Source organism: Alternaria ethzedia (assembly GCF_023757985.1).
Source record: "Alternaria ethzedia strain BMP 0044 chromosome Unknown scaffold_55, whole genome shotgun sequence".
NCBI classification, from domain to species: Eukaryota; Fungi; Ascomycota; class Dothideomycetes; order Pleosporales; family Pleosporaceae; genus Alternaria; species Alternaria ethzedia.
Window position 1 is genome coordinate 1,154 of NW_026056248.1, and position 20,970 is coordinate 22,123.

General features: G+C 47.1%; 3 protein-coding genes across 3 annotated transcripts; 1 reads left to right on the plus strand and 2 right to left on the minus strand.

The window, feature by feature from the left end:
* Window positions 1-2,652: 2,652 nt before the first annotated feature.
* On the minus strand, window positions 2,653-4,526 carry J4E87_010724 (uncharacterized protein; the record flags this gene model as incomplete). Its single annotated transcript, XM_049382295.1, has 3 exons — window positions 2,653-3,374; window positions 3,459-4,331; window positions 4,391-4,526. 3 exons carry the CDS (start codon window positions 4,524-4,526, stop codon window positions 2,653-2,655), a joined length of 1,731 nt encoding a protein of 576 aa, XP_049227928.1.
* A 787-nt stretch (window positions 4,527-5,313) lies between these two features.
* J4E87_010725 (uncharacterized protein) lies at window positions 5,314-12,025 on the plus strand (the record flags this gene model as incomplete). The annotated part of the gene is given in 5 exon segments (XM_049382296.1): window positions 5,314-5,475; window positions 5,530-7,159; window positions 7,178-10,953; window positions 11,006-11,956; window positions 12,008-12,025. 5 exon segments carry the CDS (start codon window positions 5,314-5,316, stop codon window positions 12,023-12,025), a joined length of 6,537 nt encoding a protein of 2,178 aa, XP_049227929.1.
* A 2,899-nt stretch (window positions 12,026-14,924) lies between these two features.
* On the minus strand, window positions 14,925-16,739 carry J4E87_010726 (uncharacterized protein; the record flags this gene model as incomplete). The annotated part of the gene is made up of 7 exons (XM_049382297.1): window positions 14,925-14,960; window positions 15,013-15,163; window positions 15,217-15,638; window positions 15,686-15,918; window positions 15,979-16,110; window positions 16,163-16,452; window positions 16,504-16,739. 7 exons carry the CDS (start codon window positions 16,737-16,739, stop codon window positions 14,925-14,927), a joined length of 1,500 nt encoding a protein of 499 aa, XP_049227930.1.
* Window positions 16,740-20,970: the final 4,231 nt, after the last annotated feature.

Consider the following 20,970-nt stretch of genomic DNA (forward strand, 5'->3'; position numbering starts at 1 on the left):
TTAGCTACACACGTAGATAATATATTAGTATTTACTAAAAATATAAATCTAGTTAATAAGTTATATAAGAATTTAACTAGAACTTCTAAATTAGAAATAACTAATTTAGAAGAAATTAAAGAATTTCTAGGCGTAGAAATAATTAGAGATAGATCTAAGAGATCTTTAATTATAACGTAAAGAAGCTTTATTAATAAACTATTATTTAAATATAAAAAACTTTTAAATAAGTCTAAATCTATACCTTTACCTATAAGAGTTAAATTATCTAAAAATCTAGAAGATAGTTCTATTATTAAAGACTATTTAAAAGAAATAGGTAGTTTAATTTATTTAACTATATTTACTAGGCCTAACCTAGTTTATAGTATAAATTACCTAGCTAGATTTATATTTAATTCTAGTCTAGAATATTATAAATATTTAAATTTTATATTTAGTTATTTATTAAAGACTAGTAATTATAGCTTAGATTTAACTCTATAATCTTTAGAATTTAATAATTCTAATAATAATACTATTAATAATATTAATAATAGTATTAATTTATTAGGTATTAGTAATTTAGATTAAAGAGGTAATTTAGATTCTTAAAAATCTACTACAGGCAATATATTTATTTTAAATAATTCTAAAAGTAATTATAATAATAATATAGCTATTAGTTAGATTTTAAAACTATAAAAAACTATAGCTATTTCTAGTACAAAAGCAGAATATATAGCTTTAAAAAAGCTACTAAAGAAAGTTTATATCTTAATAATTTTATTAAAGATCTTTTTAATAATAATTCTATTAAAAAATTTAGTTCTATTTTTAATAGAACTAATATTATTAAAATAGATTCTTTAAGTACTATAGAACTAGCTAAAAACTCTGTTTTTCACGCTAGAACTAAGCACGTAGATATAACTTATTACTTTATTAGAGAAAATCTACTAGATAATAAAATAAATCTAGTTTACGAAAATACTAGTACTATTCTAGTAGATAATCTAACTAAACCTACTAGTTATTCTAAATTTAAGAATTTTATAAATAGAATTAGTCTAGTTAGACTAGATTAATAATTTATAACTAGTTATTATTATTATTATTTATAATAATAAAAATAGTATATTAATACTATTACAGAGCTTAGGTTTTTAACCCCTAAGTTCTTATACCTTAGAGATTCTAGTCTAGGCTTTATATTTAGTTATTATTATATAACTATTTATATTAGCAAATAGAAATAGAAATAGAAATAGAAATAGGTTTTTAGTTTTAAGATAGTTATTAAAACTTCTTATATAAATTATTATTAATAAGTTAGTTATAAAAACTACTTATATTTTCTTATTATTTAGTTATTATAAACTACAGCTTAAGAGAGTGTGTAAAGATTATAATAACTTAGTTATTATTATCTTTTTATTATTATTAAGCTTTATTAAGATTACACTTATTATTATTTCTTAACAAATTAGAAAAATTCCTAGTAAATCTAATTACTTACGTAATTAAGATTTTAGTAGCTAGTTTTAATCTGCTACACTAGAAGATTCTAAAACACTTTTATTTGTCTTAGTCTAGTTAATATTAGAGTTATTACGTAATTTAATAACTCTTATCTTCTTATCTCTCTTTCTGTAATTACTAAAAGATCTAGTAATAAACTAATTATTAGTCTATGCAATACAACGCATAAACTAATATAATTAGTACTAGTTTAGATTATAAATCTAGAAGATAAAAAGAATTTAGCAGACTTAGATTATAAATCTAGAAATTAATAGAAATTAAGTAGATTTAATTATAAATTCTTATTTTTAGGTAGAAATAAGTAAATATTTACGCAATTATTCTAGTAGCTATTTTCTATAAAAGAAATAGCAATTCTCTATAGTTATTCTTTACCTAGCAATAATATTATTATCTTTTACCTACTATCTACTTTGCAATTATATTGTAATCTTTATTAGTAAATACTATTTATTATAGTATTTAACTACTTTGTTCTAATAAAGCTATATTCTATTATTAGAGAATAGTTCTTATTACCTCTCTATTCTTTACAATAATATTATAATATTATACTTTATAGTATATATAATTATCTAGAGTTTTAATATTTCTAACTAAGTATAGTATAGTAAGTTAATATACTAAAATACTATTATACTATACTTATAGTAATAATTACTATAATTACGTTTTATATCTAGTTAAATAATTACTTCTAGTCTACTACTTAGTAGCTACGCTTTTGTTTAGTGTTAGTTAAGTATATATAGCTCTATAAGTAGAGTAATTAGTAATAAGTTTTAGACCTACTTCTAGATTGCTTAGTAAATAATGTTACCTACTTTTATTTTAGAGCAGGGAATAAGGTAAGAATAAGAATACTCACGGTAGTGAAGATAGCGTACGACAGCTTGGCATACGGTTGGTCGGGTGTTTTTTTAACTAATTAGGGGATAGTCCTAGCGGCGATTAAGTTCATGCTGAATGTCTTTCATTGGCAGATCATCTCGCTACCTTATCGCACTCATGATTTTCGAAAAGAGGATGGTTATGCCTTTCGAGTGTTGTACCTTGCCAAACACGATCTTGAATCTCGTTCCTCCATGTACGTGCCGTGCCGAAGCAGTTCTTATGCCTTGTAGAGATTCACTCTTCCGGCTCTACGTTCTCATCCACACCGTACTCTTCGACGATCCAAGCACAGTACTTCTCCCACTTGCTCACCCACTCCTTCAATCTTTGTGCCCGTACACCCTTCCCAAACATTCCATCCTTGACATCCTGGGTCCACTCTTTCGCACTGTAATCATCCAGACTAGCCCAACGCACGCTGTTCTCCGCCAATGAGCCCAGGCCTTCAAGACCAAGATTCTCCCATCCTTGAAGCGCTTGCCAAAAGTCGTGCGACATGCCAGATACACCTTGACCAAGGATGGTGGGATCATCGTTGCAAAGCGAGCAAGGAACTCCACGGGCAAGCAGCGCTGGCAGAGGATGCGACATGATGCTCGAGCAAAGTCTTAGCACTTCATTGGATACTGGGCAGCTCTCCACTAGAATTCTCTTTTCCTTGACCATGTCGATAAGGAGTGGATGCTTGTAAAGGCTGAACCCGTGTCCTATGCGCCGCGTACCCAAGATAATAGCGTCAAAGAGATTCTCGTCAGTTGAGTCGCCGTCGCCAAGCGTTTCCCCGGCATGGAAGAAGAACGGTATGTCGACTCCTTCTTGAGCACAGGCCTTGCGAAACCAGAAGAGCTCGGGCGCAAGGTCTGAAAGCGGGCGGCCGAGGTCTTCCTGGCCTACGAGGTCGTAGCCTGCGATAATCTCGGGGAATTCGATCTTCATCTCGATGCATTGCTTCATGCCTGGCCGATTGTTAGTATGGTAATACAAAAGCTCCCAGACGCGTTGATAGTGGACGAGATGTGCGCGAGCGGCAAGCAACTTACTCTCAATCACCTGCTTCTTTCCGAACTGTCTAATGGTCGTCCAGATCATTCTAGCGCCCCAAAAGTCTTTCCCTTCCTCACTCGCCTTAAACTTCTCAATCTCGTCCGCCAGATGCTCAAGCAGATTGAAGTGATCCGAGTCCCAGATCTCTTTTTTGCTGCTGCGGTAGGGCGTATAGAACGCAGCACGCAAGTCAACGTAGTATACGCCATCGTCGACTAGAGCCTTGCACATCCTGCGTACGAACTTGCGGAAGATGGGCTCGTAGTATATGAGGGAGCCGAGAATAGGAAAGCATGATATGAACTTGCGCCATACTTCGTTGGGGCCTTCGTGATGAGAGAGGTGCTCTGAATGGGTAATAGTGACACGGGAGCGAATCCATTCGATGAAGGCCTTCTTGCCGCCATTTGGAAAGGTATCCGCGGCTTGATTTACAGGCACTGGTGTGTTCGCAGTGTAGCTGTCGTTCCATACTGAAGCGTCACCGTTCGCGTCCTTGGAGTAGGTGAAGGAGAAGCCGGTTTTGCGCCTGGTCTTGTCGTCGGTGATGGGACTATCAGCTATAACGCAGACACCCTCAGTGTTGAAAGCTTCTTCAAGCGCCCAGTCAAGGTCCACCATGGCTTCCAAGTGACAGTGCAAGAGTGCGCCTTTCGGCATTCGCTTGACTATCTGCCACAGCTTGCTCTTCTCCATGCGCTCCTTGGCAAGTGAGAACATCATGCCTGGAAAGACATCGACATGTTCGGTTAGTAAGCTGTCTTCGTATTCCTTTGTCCAGAGGGTCTGTTGCTCCTCAAATCGAATCTGGGAGACGATGGCGCATGCTTCCTGAGCCATGGGCGATAGATTCTGGCGGAAAAGATAGTCTGGAGGTGGTTAGACCACTGCACATGCTGTACAGTGACGAACATTTTGGTTCACGAACCGCTTCGTTGTCTCTTCTCTTGCTGAACCAAAGCGTCTCGGCCCTGTAAGTACTGTTGGATGAATGGGTCGCTTAGGTTCGGGACGCCTTCGGCCTGCGCCCACTCGTCGTCGTTCGCAGCATCGTTCGTAGTCATGATAGCGGCTGTGTCTGCGCCTCAGAACAAGGAATGTTTGGTGAAGGAAGTGTCGTTCACAATTTGTTGTATCAGTGTCAGACGCCGCCCTATCGGTGACTTCCGCGAGTTCCTTCCTGAATGGAGCTAGTGACTGCTGACGTAACAGGGTCTAACTCGTGCCAAGAGCGGCGAGATACGGAGGCCTGCACAGATTACATGTACCAGCAGGGCACGCGGGAACACAGGGAATGGCGTCTTTCACTCTTCGAATGTGAAGTCCAAGCCGCACTGCAACGGCCACTGTTGTCTCATTCACAGCACGCGCTCTTGACGCGTTGGGGCCTTGCTTATCGATTGCCTAGCGCGCGTTGGTGCATGCGCGGGGCGGTAGCGGGTGGTGGCAGCTGCACGGTCGGCTGCGATGGCATAACACATCATCTGCGCTCCATAGCACCGCAACCTCGACGCTAGACGGCGGAACCTCGCCCTGTGATCACCCACGTCTTTTGTTGCCACGCGGACCGGCACCCTCACTAATCCCGTTGCTGATGCCCCTACAGTTCTGCTTTTTCTAGATCCGGGACCGTCCATACTTCACATCCGCGGCTGGTGAAGCAACAAGACTTGGCAGGCACCACTGTGCATCGCCGTACCGATAGGAAGACTTTCACACTTCGCAGTCGTGACACGCGCCACCAACCCGCACGCTCCGCTATCCATGGAGCCTCTTCTCTCCCGGCGATAGGCGTTCGACCAGCCTGCCACCAGCGCGTCCCCCAACCCGGTCGCCAGCCTCTCCACCGCCATGGCTTTCTTCTCTACGCTCTCGAGCTCCATCGGCCGGAAGCTGCTCCTCTACGGGTTGCGCCACATCGACATACTGGACAAAGACCCTGCCGACTTCGTGAGCGTCGATGTCGGGTGGCGCACTACACTCGAGGTTCGGGACGTTGGGTTGCACGTCAAGGTACGTCCCGGAGATGTCCATCACTGTGCGCCTAGTACTGACACCATGTTCTAGAAACTCCTAGCACTATTACACCTCACCCTCCCTCCCGAGATCCAGCTGTTGAAAGCGCAAGCCTCACTCCTCCAGGTTACCTTCGTCCTCGAATTCGGCGTCCCCCAGATATTGATAGAGGTACATGGCATACGCGTAGAAGCTCGGTTGACCGAGCATGTCGAAGGTGCTCCCTCTTCAAATACTCGCCGACAGCACACCCAGAAACGATCCTCGCCACCTTCAACGGCCGCTTCGCCTTCCGCTGCCCCCAACAACCAGGACACCGATGGTTCAGACAATGACACCGATGACGACGACTACGTGCCCACCGTAGACGAGCTGGCCAAGTCATTCATAAAGACGGAGCCTCTGGAAGAAATTCGCGAGCTGCAGCATGAGCTCGAGTCTCAACCTACGTATATGCACGAGTCGGTCGCATCGAGCGACGATGGCGAAGAGGCTTCTGCTGGTATTGGAGCGGCTCTGACGATCCCAACATATCTTCGCAATATGTTGAACACCGCTTTAGATCGTCTAAGCATAGTTGTCAACAACATCGATATAGATGTGGAGGATCACTTCCCTAACGATGCCATGGACTCGTCAAAGTCAAGCGAAACCTCACCTTCTTCTCTGAGCTTTCACATCGAGCGTATAGCGATTGACTCGACCACTGCCAAAGATGTTCGCATTGAGGCTGAGTCTACAACGTTGCCTCCCGCCACCTCGAAGCTAGGTAAGCGGAGGATGCGGGTGGAAAACATCTGCGGGCGCCTTGTGTCCGATGTCAAAAATTTCGTATCTCAATCGCAGCTCTCGCAGACGACGTCATCTCCGCCTACTTGTCGATCTCAGGCGTCAAGCAGCCATGAAACCACCAGCGAACCTGCGACGAGTCAAGTTCAAGACCAGCCTGTTGAGTCTAGGCAATCCCTACAAGAGGAAGTGATAAGCTCGACAACATTCCGGAGCGATGAAGAGGCGTCATCCAGCCAGATCGTTTTGCCAACAGAAGTCCAAAGTGCCATCTCTCACGGAGAAGCTGCCTCACCCAAGCGTTCTTTATCCCCGGACCAAGCACAGCTAGCGCTGTCGCCGCAAACAACAGACGATGATCGTTTTGCAGACGCTACTTCCGATGACGGCGTGTATGGTCAACAACTGCAGCCTTCACTCGGCCAGTTTCAGCAAGATCATGATTTCCCTGATCTTGGCGAGGGTAGTTTATCGTATGACGACGAGGGCTTGCTCAACTTCGCGATGCAGAATGACATGCTCAATTCACAACTTGAGGAGCAACCGGCGATGGAACAGTCCTCGGAAGCGGCGGCGTGGGGGCTAAACGGTGCAACTTCAAGCCGACATACTCACATCTCCGAAGCCGCTAGCGATGCATCCGTGTCAGACTTGCCTACTGTGTCTGCTCTGGGTCGCTCCTTTCCAGTCCCGAATGTGATCGACTCATCGTCTCAATCGGGCCATATCCAGGCACCCCACATCAGTACTGACAATTTGGCTGCAGCACATGAGCGAACAACGGATGATACTCAGGAGCTTTCCGACGACGTGCACCAGCACCTTGATTCATCGCCTTCACCAGATGAAGACATGGCCCAGTCACGGTTTTTCACGCACGATGAGGCTGAAAGTATGTACATGAGTGCAGTGAGTGCGACGCAGGCTAGTTCCGCTCATGCTGGGCATGTTCCCGGAGGCTGGGACTCTTCGTCAGACTCAAGTAAAGAGTCTAGTTCCGATAGGTCGGAACCGATACCAGAGGATATGATATCCGGTAGCATTTTAGCGCCATTGCCAGAAGCAGACGATGGATGCGAGACTCCACGTCCGGGAAGCCGCCAGAGCTCGGTCTTGCCGCCAAGACCCGAACTTAGACAAACCCCTACGCCTGACGCGCCCGGTCCGCGAAAACATGCCAAACGGTTTCTCACCATAGATGAGATTACTGTGTGGTTCCCCATGGCCCTCGGTGATAAAGAGCATAATGATGCAACAAGTGAGCAAGTCGATGATGCGGCAAGCATGGAGTTTAGTCCTTCCAATTTGGGTGAAGATTCTATTTTCACGGAGATGCCAGGATCGTTCTCCAATTATGCACATTCTTCTTCACATCGTCGAAAGCCCTCCCTGGAAGCGTCGTCTCGCGGACGACCTACCCCCGCATCCCCACCAACATCTCGGCCTCCAGCGCAGCCCACGACAACAGGCGTGGCTTCGATTACTGTCGATGTCGGCTCCATAGTCGGTCATATGGACATTTCCACTGGCCGCATCATGGCCGCTATGTTTGCTAGGGCAACACAAGCTCTCACCGGGGAACAGTCCTCAAGCGAAGGAACTGTGAAATCGAAGTCCACGGAAACTTTGGAATCATCTCCCATGAGTCTTGAAGTTTCCGTGCAGAGCATTGCTCTATCGTGGCTGGAGCACGTGTTGGCGGAATCTACGCAGGAAGGGCCGCTTTCAGGGCACCAACTGGAACTTCAACCTCCGGATGCAATATTGAGAGCCAATTTCTCGGCTATACACCTCACCAGTGGCAAGCCTTCCGGTATTTTGCGAACTCAACTTCATATTGGCAAGTTCACATTAGCATCTTTGGATCAAGGCGTCATTTCCTTCCACAGCTCACGGCCGAAATCCAGACGGTCGGCCAATGTCCCGCTAGAACAACCCAATCACGATATAGAACTGAAGTACGAGCAGGGGCAAGACGATCGTATCACCATCGTCACCCGTCCCCTCAACATCTTGTTTGACATCCAGAAACTGGACGACGCGCTGGGCTCATTTGGTGGGTTCAGCGGCATATTAGAGTTGAGCAACTCTATCAACTCTAGTAGCGCAGTCGCAAGTCCTGTCATATCTCCGGCCCGTTCTCGGCCTCGCGGTGTACATTTTGGTGATGGTCTACCTCCCCCTGTCAAAGAATCACCACCCACGAAGTCTCCGAAGATCGACGTCAAACTCGGTGAGGTATCCTTGGCCCTCAGGGGGAAGTCATGTTCCATGCAACTTCACACGACAACGGTGCGCATTGCTGTACGGCAAAGCAATGTGCGCCTCAAAGTTTCCGAGACACAGCTCACTGGCCCTTACACCGAGGTCGCCCCCAAGACTGCACCTTTCTTTGGAGAATTGAAAGGCACTGAAATCAACTTTCTCTTCGCTCCTGGCGAGCAGGATCTCACCAGGCTAATATCCTTAATCACGCCATCAAAGAACCCGTATGAGAACAACGACGACATCCTCATCGAAACCCTGCTACGTCAGCGAAAGAAAGGTTCCGTACTCCGAGTTGAAATCGCTGAAATCGGTGTTCATGTTTCAGATCTTGAACACATGAAAGCCTTTGAGGCTCTGGGGATAGAGCTGGCTCGATTATCCAAGGTCACCAAATACTTGCCAGATGATGATCGACCTGGCCTTCTAAGCCTCGCATCGGTGAAACGGCTGGATGCTCGCGTCACTGTGAATGAGAAACTTGGAGATGTCTCAGTCATCTTGCAGGAATCGGCATTAGCACACGTCGGAGTTCCTGCTTTGCTTGCTGTCGAAGTAAGCAAAGCGACTGTTCGGCGCAACGAAGAAGTATTGGTCCATGAAGTTGTGGAGCTAGACCCATCGGACGAACTACCCGTCATCATGCTGAGGATGGTGGGCGATGAGATGGAACCCATGGTGAAAGTCAAGTTGTTCAACCTATGCGTTGAATACCGAGTCAGCACGATTATGGCAGCGCTGGGGATTGCTGAGGATGGCACGGTAGACGATCTGGCTATAGGCCTGGCCTCAAGCGTCGCAACCGTCACAGGCGCATCCTCTCCTAAAACCATCAGCCGACAATCTTCCCAGGCGAGTTCGCCAGTCACAGCAGTCTCTCAGCCGCTTCAGGTCGATCTTTTACTGAGGGATTGCGCAATTGGTCTCAATCCTCGGAAATCACTCTCGAAGGGTCTCTTCGTCCTCACGGAAGCGCATGTTACGGGTAAGCAAGCAAGAAACGACTACTCTGTCACGGTCGACCTCCGCAAGGCTTCGATGCATGCTATAGATGACATAGCGCGCCTAGAAGAAGACCACGGACCTGTCTCGACCATACCCTCTGCCAACGGCCAATTAAATGGGCTGAAAAGCTTGGGCTATGTGTCTTTGAGTTCGATTTCGGCCGCAAAGATATTTGTCAATATTGCAGGTGATGGACGGGAACACCCACAGCTCGTGGACGTGGAGTTCCAAAATGAGCTGTTTGTTATCGAGTCATGCGCAGATTCTACACAGACGCTCATGACAATTCTGAGCGGTCTACAGCCCCCGACGCCACCATCAACCGCAGAGCGATATCGTACGATGGTACCGCTACAGCAAATGATGAAGTCATTCACTGGCGATGAACTTTTGCAAGATGAAGAAGCCGAGGCCGATGACTTCATGAGCAATGCTGACTTGATGGAAGATGATCTGTCAAAGAGTCTTACTTTCGTTGGGGGACTCTACAATTCACAACCCTTACCGACTGATGAGGAAATGGGTGACAGCCTTTTGGCAGAAGACGATCTCAGCGCTTTGGCCACACCGCCTATAACTCGCCAACGTGGCGATCGAGCTCTCCTTGAGAGCTTCCAGGAGAAGCACGAAGTCACTCAAGGAGAAGAAGCGTTCGATTTTGACGGCGACTACTTCGGAGGGTCAAATATCGAACCAAAGGGTAAAGCCCGTAAATGGGATTCTGCCAAGAACCAATATCATCCATCCAATGAGTTCAAGGTTACAGGCGCTCCACTAAAGGTACGCGTCCGCGACGTCAACGTAATCTGGAACTTATACGACGGCTATGACTGGCCTCGAACACGCAGCGTTATCAGCAAAGCTGTGGATGACGTTGAGGCTCGCGCCGAGGAGCGACGGCATAAGGGACGAGAAGAGGATGACGACGATGACTTCGTTGAGCAAGACTTCCTCTTCAACTCGGTTTGGATTGGTGTGGATGTGAAGGACGAGAAAGGAGCTCTAGCCCGACGTATCAACCATGATATTGACGATCTTGCCAGCGAGACGGGCAGTTACGCGACGTCAACAGCGACACGCTCGACTGGAGCTACTCTACGGCCTCGAAGTACTACCAAATCTAGGCGTCGTCTCAAGCTCGAGCGTAGTAAACACAAAAAGATTGCATTCTCCCTCAGCGGGGTCGCAGTTGATCTTGTCGTCTTTCCGCCGGATACAGGCGAGACGGTCAATTCCGTTAATGTCCGCGTACGAGATCTAGAGGTTTTCGATCACATGCCCAGCTCTACCTGGAAGAAATTTGTCACGTGCGCAATCGATCCAGCGAAGAGAGAGCTCATTCGTCCGATGATAAATCTTGAACTCAATACGGTCAAGCCGATCACTGATCTAGCGGCTTCGGAGCTCGTCATTAAAGTAAGTCTTGATGCATGTTGAACATCCCAGCTCTTGCTAATTTGATCGTCAGGTGTCTATCCTTCCACTCCGCTTGCATATCGATCAGGACGCTTTGGACTTTATCACGCGTTTCTTTGAGTTCAAAGATGATTCCGCACCCGCTAGCAGCCCAGCTGGTGACCAGCCTTTCATTCAGCGGTTGGAAGTGATGGCGGTTAAGCTGAAGTTGGACTACAAGCCAAAGCGCGTGGACTATCGCGGCCTCCGGTCCGGCCACACAACGGAGTTCATGAATTTTCTCGTCCTCGACGGCTCGGACATTACCTTACGCCACGCAATTCTGTACGGAATTACATCGTTCGACAAACTTCACAAGACTCTCAATGACGTGTGGTCACCGGATGTCAAGAACAATCAGTTACCAGGCGTACTATCGGGGCTGGCAGGCCTGCGACCTTTTGTGAATGTCGGTTCCGGCCTCAAAGACCTCATCGTTGTTCCAATGCGCGAGTACAAGAAAGACGGTCGAATTGTGCGCAGTCTGGGGAAGGGTGTACACGCATTCGCTATGCACACAACGTCAGAGGCGGCACGTCTGGGTGCGAAGGTGGCGATCGGCGCGCAAACTGTGCTGGAAGGCACTGAGGAGTTCTTGAACCCACAGACTGCCTCATCGAGCCGCCATCAATCCCTCGACTGGGATGGCGAAGATCCCAATTCCGACACAGAAGAGCCACGCGCCGTATCGAACTACGCCAATCAGCCGATCGGTGTGGGCGCTGGTCTTCGCAGCGCGGTCCGGCACTTCGAACGCGACTGGAACACTGCTCGTGACGCAGTAATCGCGATTCCTGCATCGGTCATGGAAGAGGGTAGCGGCACGGGTGTCGCAAGGGCCTTCCGTAGACATGGACCGACTGTCGTCTTGCGACCTGCAGTTGGTTTTACGAAAGCGGTGAGCAATGCGTTACTAGGCGCAGGCAATGCGCTTGATCCCGAATCGAGGCGTAAGATTGAAGATGTAAGTGGTGCTACTATACTAGTGGTGTGAACAGAACTGACATTTGTGCAGAAATACAAATCTTACTAGCGACCAGTCCTCGTTAACACGAGTATGAAGCGAAGTAGCAGGCCATCTCTGCTGTAGGCTATTTGTTCACGATTTAGTGTTTCTCTTCACTTTTCTTCAGAGCGTTTGCATAGCGACGGACGGAGTTTGTGTGGTGAAGGCGTCGCATTTCCAGCCTTTTGCTATGCCGTTGGCACTGGGCAGGCGTTGTCACACATTTTGACATTCTGATCTTTCGCTGAATACCACTGAATTTCCTTTAAAGTGTATATAATACTAGATTCCAAGCCGCAGAACGTGCTTTGTGTAGAACACTGTCGCTCGCTCCTGTACATGCTTTCCAAGGCTCCCATTCTGATGTTGTCTTTCCCGTTAATCATGAGCCTTCCGGACCCATACTCCGTCCTTCTGGTATCAAGGGCGTGATCATACCCTTGGTAGGTGAGTACCTAACTATGCATCTCTGCTACCGAACTAACAGCGCCATCCCCGGACTGGCCTGTCCCAAAGCCTGTTCCCCGTCCCATTGCGCACGCCGCCTCGTCTCTACCTCACGGGCGGCACGTCGGTCTCGAAGAGGCAGGGTATCGATTCGGTCGTCTTCGCAGCTACGACGTGTCATCTCGCAGAACTTTTCGTTTTCGGGTGAATCCATATTAATCAAAAAGTCGACCTTGCGACGGGAGATGTTGAGGCTCATGGTGACGTTTCTGGTACTTGATGTGAACCTGGTCAGTTGCTGTCGAAGCTCCCGAGCGCGGGGACGCCTCACATACGTGAGAAGTTACAGTGGAACGTGGGGATTTAGCTCAAAGTAATGTTTGGTCTTGTGTCACCCCGGTTTGATATTGTGGTTTTGGTTGGGATGATAGTGAAAGCTTCTAGATGTTTCGGCGGGAGAATAAACTCCGCTCAGGTAGTTTTATTGCAAATCCGGCCGTGGGTAGATTCGTGTGCGGTTCGAAGTGGAGAGATAAGGCACGCAGGATTTATGTGGAGGGGCGGCTGAGGCCGCCCCTCAAACTTGACCGCAGTCAAGGTGCATGAACTCCGCCACGTTTGTGTGACCGGCACCATAAATGCATGGGCTGAGCTCATCCGAGCTTCAACTTGCTCCCCGACACATCTGTCGAATTACTTGCGATCACCTAGGTCATCTAGGTAACTAAGGATCCTTTGGTCTGGCCTGTTTACTCCGCCTTCATACATGACCGCTTCATTGTCACCTGGGTACGGCACATGATATCGAACCAAAACGGTCGAGGCTCAAGCACAGCCACAACATTATGGCCCCATCTACCTCGCATCTCGCTATCGATCTCGCAGACGTCAGAAATGGCTATCCATCGCTAGCCAAATGGATCGCTCGAGATCCTGACGATGAGCCGCTTGTTTTTCGCAAATTCGGGGTACTTGCAGCGCGCAACATATTGTCGCTGCAATGCCAGATGGTGACACTTGAAGATGAGATCGAAGGTCTAGAATCTGAGATCAGGCAGTCAGCCGATCTGGACACCCGCCGGTCGCTTCAGCGGTGGGAAGTATTGTGCGAAAGGGCGATACCCGGTTCCAACAGCCTCGAATTGCAGCTTCAAGTAAAACTCAAAGAATTGCAGGGGTTATTGAAAGAATACTGTTGGTCTCTTCATCACATCTTGGGCTTCATGCTGATTCATTGGCCAGACGAAGCGCTGACCTTGCGCGCTCAAGTCGCCCAACTCGGTAAACCCAGTCAACGAATCTTGACCACCTATACGGACTATCTTAACGGAACCGCGATTCGAAACATGCCGGCCTCCTCGAAGAAGCTGATTTTTGGTCGCGCGAGCAAGTTTCTGGAAAATACACAAGACCTGGTGGCTCTTCAGAAGCCCTCCAACCAAGATTATCTATCTCGATCGCTGAGGAACCACTGGCTCTTCACCAAGCATTCACCACGCGAGGAACTCGACAGATCAAACAGATATAATGACACACTCGTCGCACAGGTTGTGGCCGCCATAAGCATGGTGCTCGCTGCAGTTTTGCTAGTTGGCGCGATTGTTAGTCTCTACTTTCTGAGCAACCCAAACGCAAAGCTGGGGCTCATAGCCGTATACACATTGCTATTTGCACTGAGTGTGAGGCTTTGCACTAACGCAGGACGAGCAGAAGTCTTCGCTGCCACTGCTGCGTATGCTGCTGTATTAGTAGGTTCGTTTCGCCCTTTACGAGACCTTGTGGCCTTATGCTAAATATGCGCAAAGTGTTTGTGAGCGGCGATTTCGGTGGCAGCAATAGTGAATGTTTTATACAGCTCGAAGGAGGACTCTGGAAGACTGTGAGCTGTCCCTAGGAGGTGGATCCGGCTACAGGGAGTGAGCTGAACACTACTTAGCCTATATGCTTTGTTGTAATGCGAGTTGTGGGCTTCGACGTGTTCAGCGTCCAGTAAGACCCTGAATTTCAAATTGAAATCTGACAGGCGTGCACGTGCCAAGACGCGAAAATTGTGCCACCAACACACGTAGATGTGCTAGATAAGAAGCGCGTGCGCACATTTCGCCATCCAACGCTTTATGACGTTAGTTCCGGCAGCGCATAGAGTCGCGTTTACAAGAGCGGGTGACGCGTACTTGAGTGGGAGGAGACCAACAAGAACCGATTACTGATCCCGAGGCTGGCCAAACACCATATAACAGCAGCCTGGTTGTGCACGCACGACGTGTACAGCTACCCGGTCCAAGGTCTTTTCACGTTCACGTTGCACATGTGTTCGAGAACAATCATCCAAGGCAATCAACAATGGGGCATGAGTTCATTAACATCGGGATGCTTTCTAAAGCCGGAGAAGAATCCGTGTGAAGAACACGACCGTCGGGTGTGGCATCTCGAATTCGTACAGAACCATCAATGCTTTGATGATCCGGTTGGTGCAGCTCTAGTAAGTATACCTGAAGCCTTTCTGGTCGCCATCCTGTACGTACGTTAATATCTTGCCACATGTGTAGAAGGTTGAGAAGACATACATCATTGTACTCCAGTTCGAGCTCACCACGATCGGCACGCTTGTTCAAGCTCCAGGATCTCAGTGTTATGAGGATGACAATGACGATTGTGAGCAGGCAGCACGCAATGCAGGCGTACAGTCCTGGCTCGTATCCGGGCTTGTCTTGTTCCCTACTCGACATTAGAATGGCACGGTCGATGGAATGCATTTTGCAGATACATACCTGAAAACGAGACCTCCAGCGATACCACCAACACCACCCATGCCGACCAAGATGGCAGAACAGAACGCGCGCTTCCACTGGCCTCTGATATTGTTCGCCTGGTATGACATCGTCGCGGGAATGTTGCTATTTGCGCCAGCGGTGGTCAAGAAGACGCCGAAGTACCTGACGTTCGGGTTGGAATGGAAACCCATGATGGGCAGTCCAACAAGGCAGAGAACCATGTTGAACAGGATGATGGGTCCGCGAAGGTGGTATTTGTCTCCAAGCCAGCCGGTGGTGTACATGACGATGGCAGCAAAAGCGTAAGGAGGAGCAACGAGGCACTGGGCAGCGCCGGTGCTGAAACCCATGTTCAATGTTAGGATGATGGGCAGGAAGTATGCCAGTGCGTATGTGACTGTGGTGGTGTTGAAGAATATCTATACACGTCAGCGAATGGGGGGTCATTGGAAATCTTGGGGCGTACCATCGCGAAACCCCAGATTTTGATGTCAGCACCACCCTTGAAGAACTTGGCCATGGACCATGGCTCTGGCCTAGCATCACCACGATCCCTGTTGACGCGGTCGATGATGAACATGGCTTCACGCTCAGTCAGGAAGTTCCATGACTTATGCGCCTTGTCAGGGAAATCAACCAGAGCCCAGTAACCGACGATACCAAGGAAGCATGTGAGCGCGCCTTCGATGATGAAGATCCCTAATTGGAAGATGCAACGTCAGCAGAGTCGCATGAAGGCGTAACCGGGCGATGACTTACAGCGCCAACCGTTCAGGCCCTGCTGTCCCTTCAGTTGCATCAAGCCGTAAGCGAGGATACCGGCGCAGGCAGATGCCAAACTTCCAAGGATGTAGAAGCATGAGTATCGCTTTCCGATATCAAATCGAGTATCTGAGAGGGGTTTTAGCAAATTGTGGCGATCCAAGGGCCAGCATGATCTTACACCAGGTGGACAGCAAGTAGACACAGCTCGGGAAAAAGCCAGCTTCTAGGATTCCCAGGAGGACTCGTAGCGCGGACATGGTACCGTAACTATCGGCAAAGCCCATGCCAATCATGACACCGCCCCACAGCACAACGATAGCCGATAGGAAATTGCGAGGTCCGAGATAACGACAGATGACGGTTGCCGGGGGTTGGAAGACGATGTAGGACGCGAAGAATACGATGGTGACGATGGAGTAGCGTGAAATTGAGCCCTCTAGGAGGCCGAGTTTGAGGTCAACGGTCATACTACTTGCCGTTAGTCTTGAGGACGCGCAAATTCACGTGTCGTTCACGAACCCAGCAATGGCAGCGGCACTGAGGTTGGTGCGGTCCATCAGACTGATGCAGTAGAGCACTCCCACGGTTACGACGAGGCGTCGGTCGATGCGATGGATAATTTTCTTCTGCTCGCGCTCGCTGAACTCGCACTCGTATCCGGAGCCGTCCTGGGAGCCGTCGACGTTCTCCCTAAGAGAGACGGGTCTCTTCTCGAACGCGTCGTCGTCACGCATGACAGCCACTTGGTTGGCCATTGTTGGGGCGCGTAGGGTTGATGTTGACCTCTAGGGCAGTAGGTGGTGAAGGTGGGTTGTCCGGGTAGGAGCACGGAAGTCGCACACGATAGACGCGTTATATGTCAAAAAGCACCTGCCGTTTGCCTCCCCGCCTGGACGCTGCCAAGTGAAGTGGGCGTGTTGGGAAGGCATCCCGCAGGCAAAGTACCGAGGCTCGGGGATTCACCACTCATTCATCCAGCGTGTGGATACTCATCGAGGACGATACGACGCCATCAGCAGCAAAGCAGGCCACCCGCGGGAAGGAGCGAAAACGCGAAGGCGATGAAAGCTGGGGAGAGGCTTGGCGTGTGGAGACCCCGCATGCTAGCGAAAACCGCCGTGGCTTCCGGATCCACTGACACGCCAGATGACCTGCGAGCGAAGCCTTCCCACGAGCCGGCCGCCCGTTCTTATCGTCCGCCATGGCAAAGCTACTTCTAGGGACGAGAGCTGAAGATTCGGCATGGCCCGACTGGCGTGCTTTTCTTTGTTCGACCTCACGTTGTGCGACCCAGCTATCAAGCGATCAGCGTCACAACGTTTCAACGACACGCGCGGGGTAAGTGGGCACGTTCCTGACGCTGGAGGAACTCCACATGGACACATTCCACCTTTCAGGCTTGCCCCAGGTGGGAGACTGCTCCGACCTGCTTTGCGGCGTGTGTGGTTCGAGCCGCATTGAAGCTTGGGGCATTGGCACTGATGTCCCGTTCCAAGCCTCCGGCGCCTTGGCAGGCTGTTGTCGGCGTCATTCTGATCATTCTCGCGATGCTTGATGCTGAGGAAGATTTCCTTTGCAGACGCTTGCGGCACGCCTACCTCCGCGGGGGACCCGGTAGCCAGCGGCTTGGACTGCGGCGCAAATCCAGGAGTCTCACATTGTATCAGCTCAGCAGAACTGCTCCAGCTTTTGCAGGAACATCGAATCTGGTACTGTATTACAAAGCCGCGAATGTGTGGGGCTTTGGCGAGGAAACGACGCCGCATGTAATGCTCTACACCCGAAAGCGAAACCTTCAACACATCGACTCGCTAATTGACGGTGCCTCTAGTCTAGACCAGCAGGCTCCACCAATCTTGTCCCGAACCTGCCATCATCACAAGCGCTCGCTTATGACTCCTTCAGTATCCGTCTCTGGGCCCGACAGCAAGGGATGCTGTGCATGTGTATACTGTTGCGCAGCATCATAGACGTGGCATGATCACACCCCTCGGTATCTACCCTCTGCACTGGTTCGTTCCACTTTCGCGTGTCTAATTAAAGCAAGGGATGTTCTTGTTAATTGATCGACCCGGATGCTTATTGAAAGTATAAACCCCAATCATGGTTGTAGATTGAGAGAATACGCTACGCACCTAGAAATACCAGTTTTCCTGTGTCTAGGACATGCGTTTCTTCCTTTCCATATCGGTTCACCAGTCATTGGGAACCAGATCTCATGCACCCATAACCAGGAGCTCGGAACACGACGATCGTTGCATAGTAACCCGGTGCTTGGGAGCCTAATCGGTAACCTTCCCAAGACTCTGGCTTCCTCACAAACTCTCCAATCAGCGTTGAGTTCCTACTTGAATGACCGAGGCAACTATGAATTCGACTTTCCAAGCCGACGACACTGAGATCTCAGCTTCGTAGATGCAGCCATCAGGCGTGCCGCGACCGCAATGTTGTGTGGCTTCTTAGTCCTCAACACCACCATACCTTGGTAACTCGTATGCCGTCACCAATCGCGGCGCATGTATGGAAAGAACCGAGGCATTTACGACGTGACCGCGTGGCATCTCAACACTTCCCGCGAGGCATCTGAACATGAACACAATTTCAAGGACCGCATTTACACCATCGAAATTGGAAGCGCGCGATTCTACCAATGAGCTGGCTTAGAACCAAACAAGTTCCGAGGCAACGCGCCGTCAGATCCAACGGCCAAGGAACGCCGTACACATCGGCACAAGCCACAAAAATTGCGGTTGGCGGATAGATGGGCTTAGACATGGGCAAGAAAAGTATTCGGCTTCGCTTTATATAATGAAAGTGTGAGATTGCTAAAACAACCTTTCTCTAGTTTTACATTACGAGTAACAGCTCTTGCATATAACAAAGTACGAAGTTAGCACTACTATACAACTAACGTCTCGCTGCTCTTACTATTCTTAACTTAATATATACTAGTTCTACAAACTTTGCAACTATAACTACTACTACTACTAAGTCTATTCTAGCTTATTCTAACTTTAATATTTAAGTATATAAGCTATTTTTTTTTTATAAAGTAAAACTATAGTTTAGTTTAGTTAATAGTTTCTTAAGTATATTTTTATAAACTATAAAGCTCTTTTAGCTATATTATAGTTATATAAGTAGTAGTAAGTATAAAAGTAATATACTAAACTAATCTTTTTTTTTTCTATTTATTATATTACTTAGTTATAACTTTTTTTTTTTTTACAGTGCCTTATACCTAATTTTGTAGACTCTATTTAGTAAAAAAATGTTAAAAAACGCCTAGCTACTATCTTAGAATAGCTAGAAGATTTTAAGATTTTAAGATATTTAGTGTATATTACTATTAGCACTAATACTTAACTATAACTATATATATTAATATACTTTTTTTACGTAGTAGTTAAGAACTATATAATATAGTAGTAATAGAAATACTACACTAGGCCTTATAGTATCTATTCTTTAATAACTATAACGTAATAACTATTTTATAGTCTAGGTCTTAATAAGAGTTATAGTAGTCTATTATAGCTACTATCTAATAAATAGTATCTTACTATATAAGGTAACCTATAAATACTATATTCTTACTATTTTAGCTCTTTTTATCTTTATAAAGTATCTTAGCTAAGATATTTTTTTATAAAAGTATAGCTTTTTATAGAGCTAGAGAAAGAAGTAAATTTATTATTTCTTTTACTTTATATACCTAGTTATAGATAATAATATAGTAGATAATTAGTAGTATCTGTAACAGTTCCGGGCCTAGAGCCCTATTAGCCTAACGTTAGGCTGACGCCTCTACAATGTATATTTACCCCTAACAGCTTCTTCTAAAGCTCTCTACTGCAATAACTTTGTTACCTCTACATACCTTAATTATCTAATCTTTGTAAGACTCTTACACGTTATTGTAGTTACTACTACAACTACTAACTAAGCAACGCGACTTAAGAGAGCGCGCGCCACTAACAAGTTATAGCCTTGCAGAAGATTCTAGACTCTCTACATTCTAACATCTTAGAATTCTCTATGCAGGACGCTAATTGCGCGCAGCGCTACAATACTCTAGAGACTCTAGTTCTAGGCTAAGCTTCTATTGTCCCCCGCTACGCGCAGAACACTACCGCTACTCTTAACCGCGCCCGCCTAATATTTAGTGTTAGCGGCAGCAGCGGCAGCGGTAACACCTAGACCTAAGACTCCGAACAGTTGTCTTACACTGTAGGACACTTCTTTATAACAGCGCTCTTACAGGCGTCTTTCTCTATCTTTGCAGCGCCGCGCAGTGTTAGCAGCCTACAGCAATTGCTAGGCACTAACAACCTACGTTAAGACTCTGCGCAACATGTACTAGAACAGTTCCTGTTCTTTAGCGACAACAAGTTCGCCCGCGCTAACGCTAACAGCTCTTAGCTCTCTAACAACTATAATCTCTAGATCTCTAACAACTCTAATGCGGGCAGTAACCCTTCTACTATAATTACACACCGTAAGAAGAAGATAGTCGCCTTTAATCCTGCTAACCTGCGCTATCTATTAATAAGCGCTGCGCGTTGCTTGTCTCGCTAGCCTTGCCTTAATAATAACAACAACAACCTAGAAGGTGCTTAGCATAGTTCTCGCCCTTTAGGTTTCTGCGACGTCTTACCTACTAGCGAACCTAAGCTACCTAAGCGCCTATACTACGAGCGACAGCCTTCTAAGTTCTACGTTCTTCTGCTTAAAGACAACTCTACTGCATTTAAGATCTAGAAGACTAACGTTAATAGCTACGCTACCTGTAAGAATAGGCTAGTAAAGCTTACTAACCTTAAAGACGTTAGCGCCGCTAACGCTAACAACTACATCGCGTTTGTTAGCAACATTATAGACTAGCTTTAGGCTATAAAGTAGGACCTTAATAATAAGCAACAGCGCGCGGACTTCCTTAGTAAGTAGTGCCTTAAACACATTAGGCTTATAAAATCTCTACAAGAG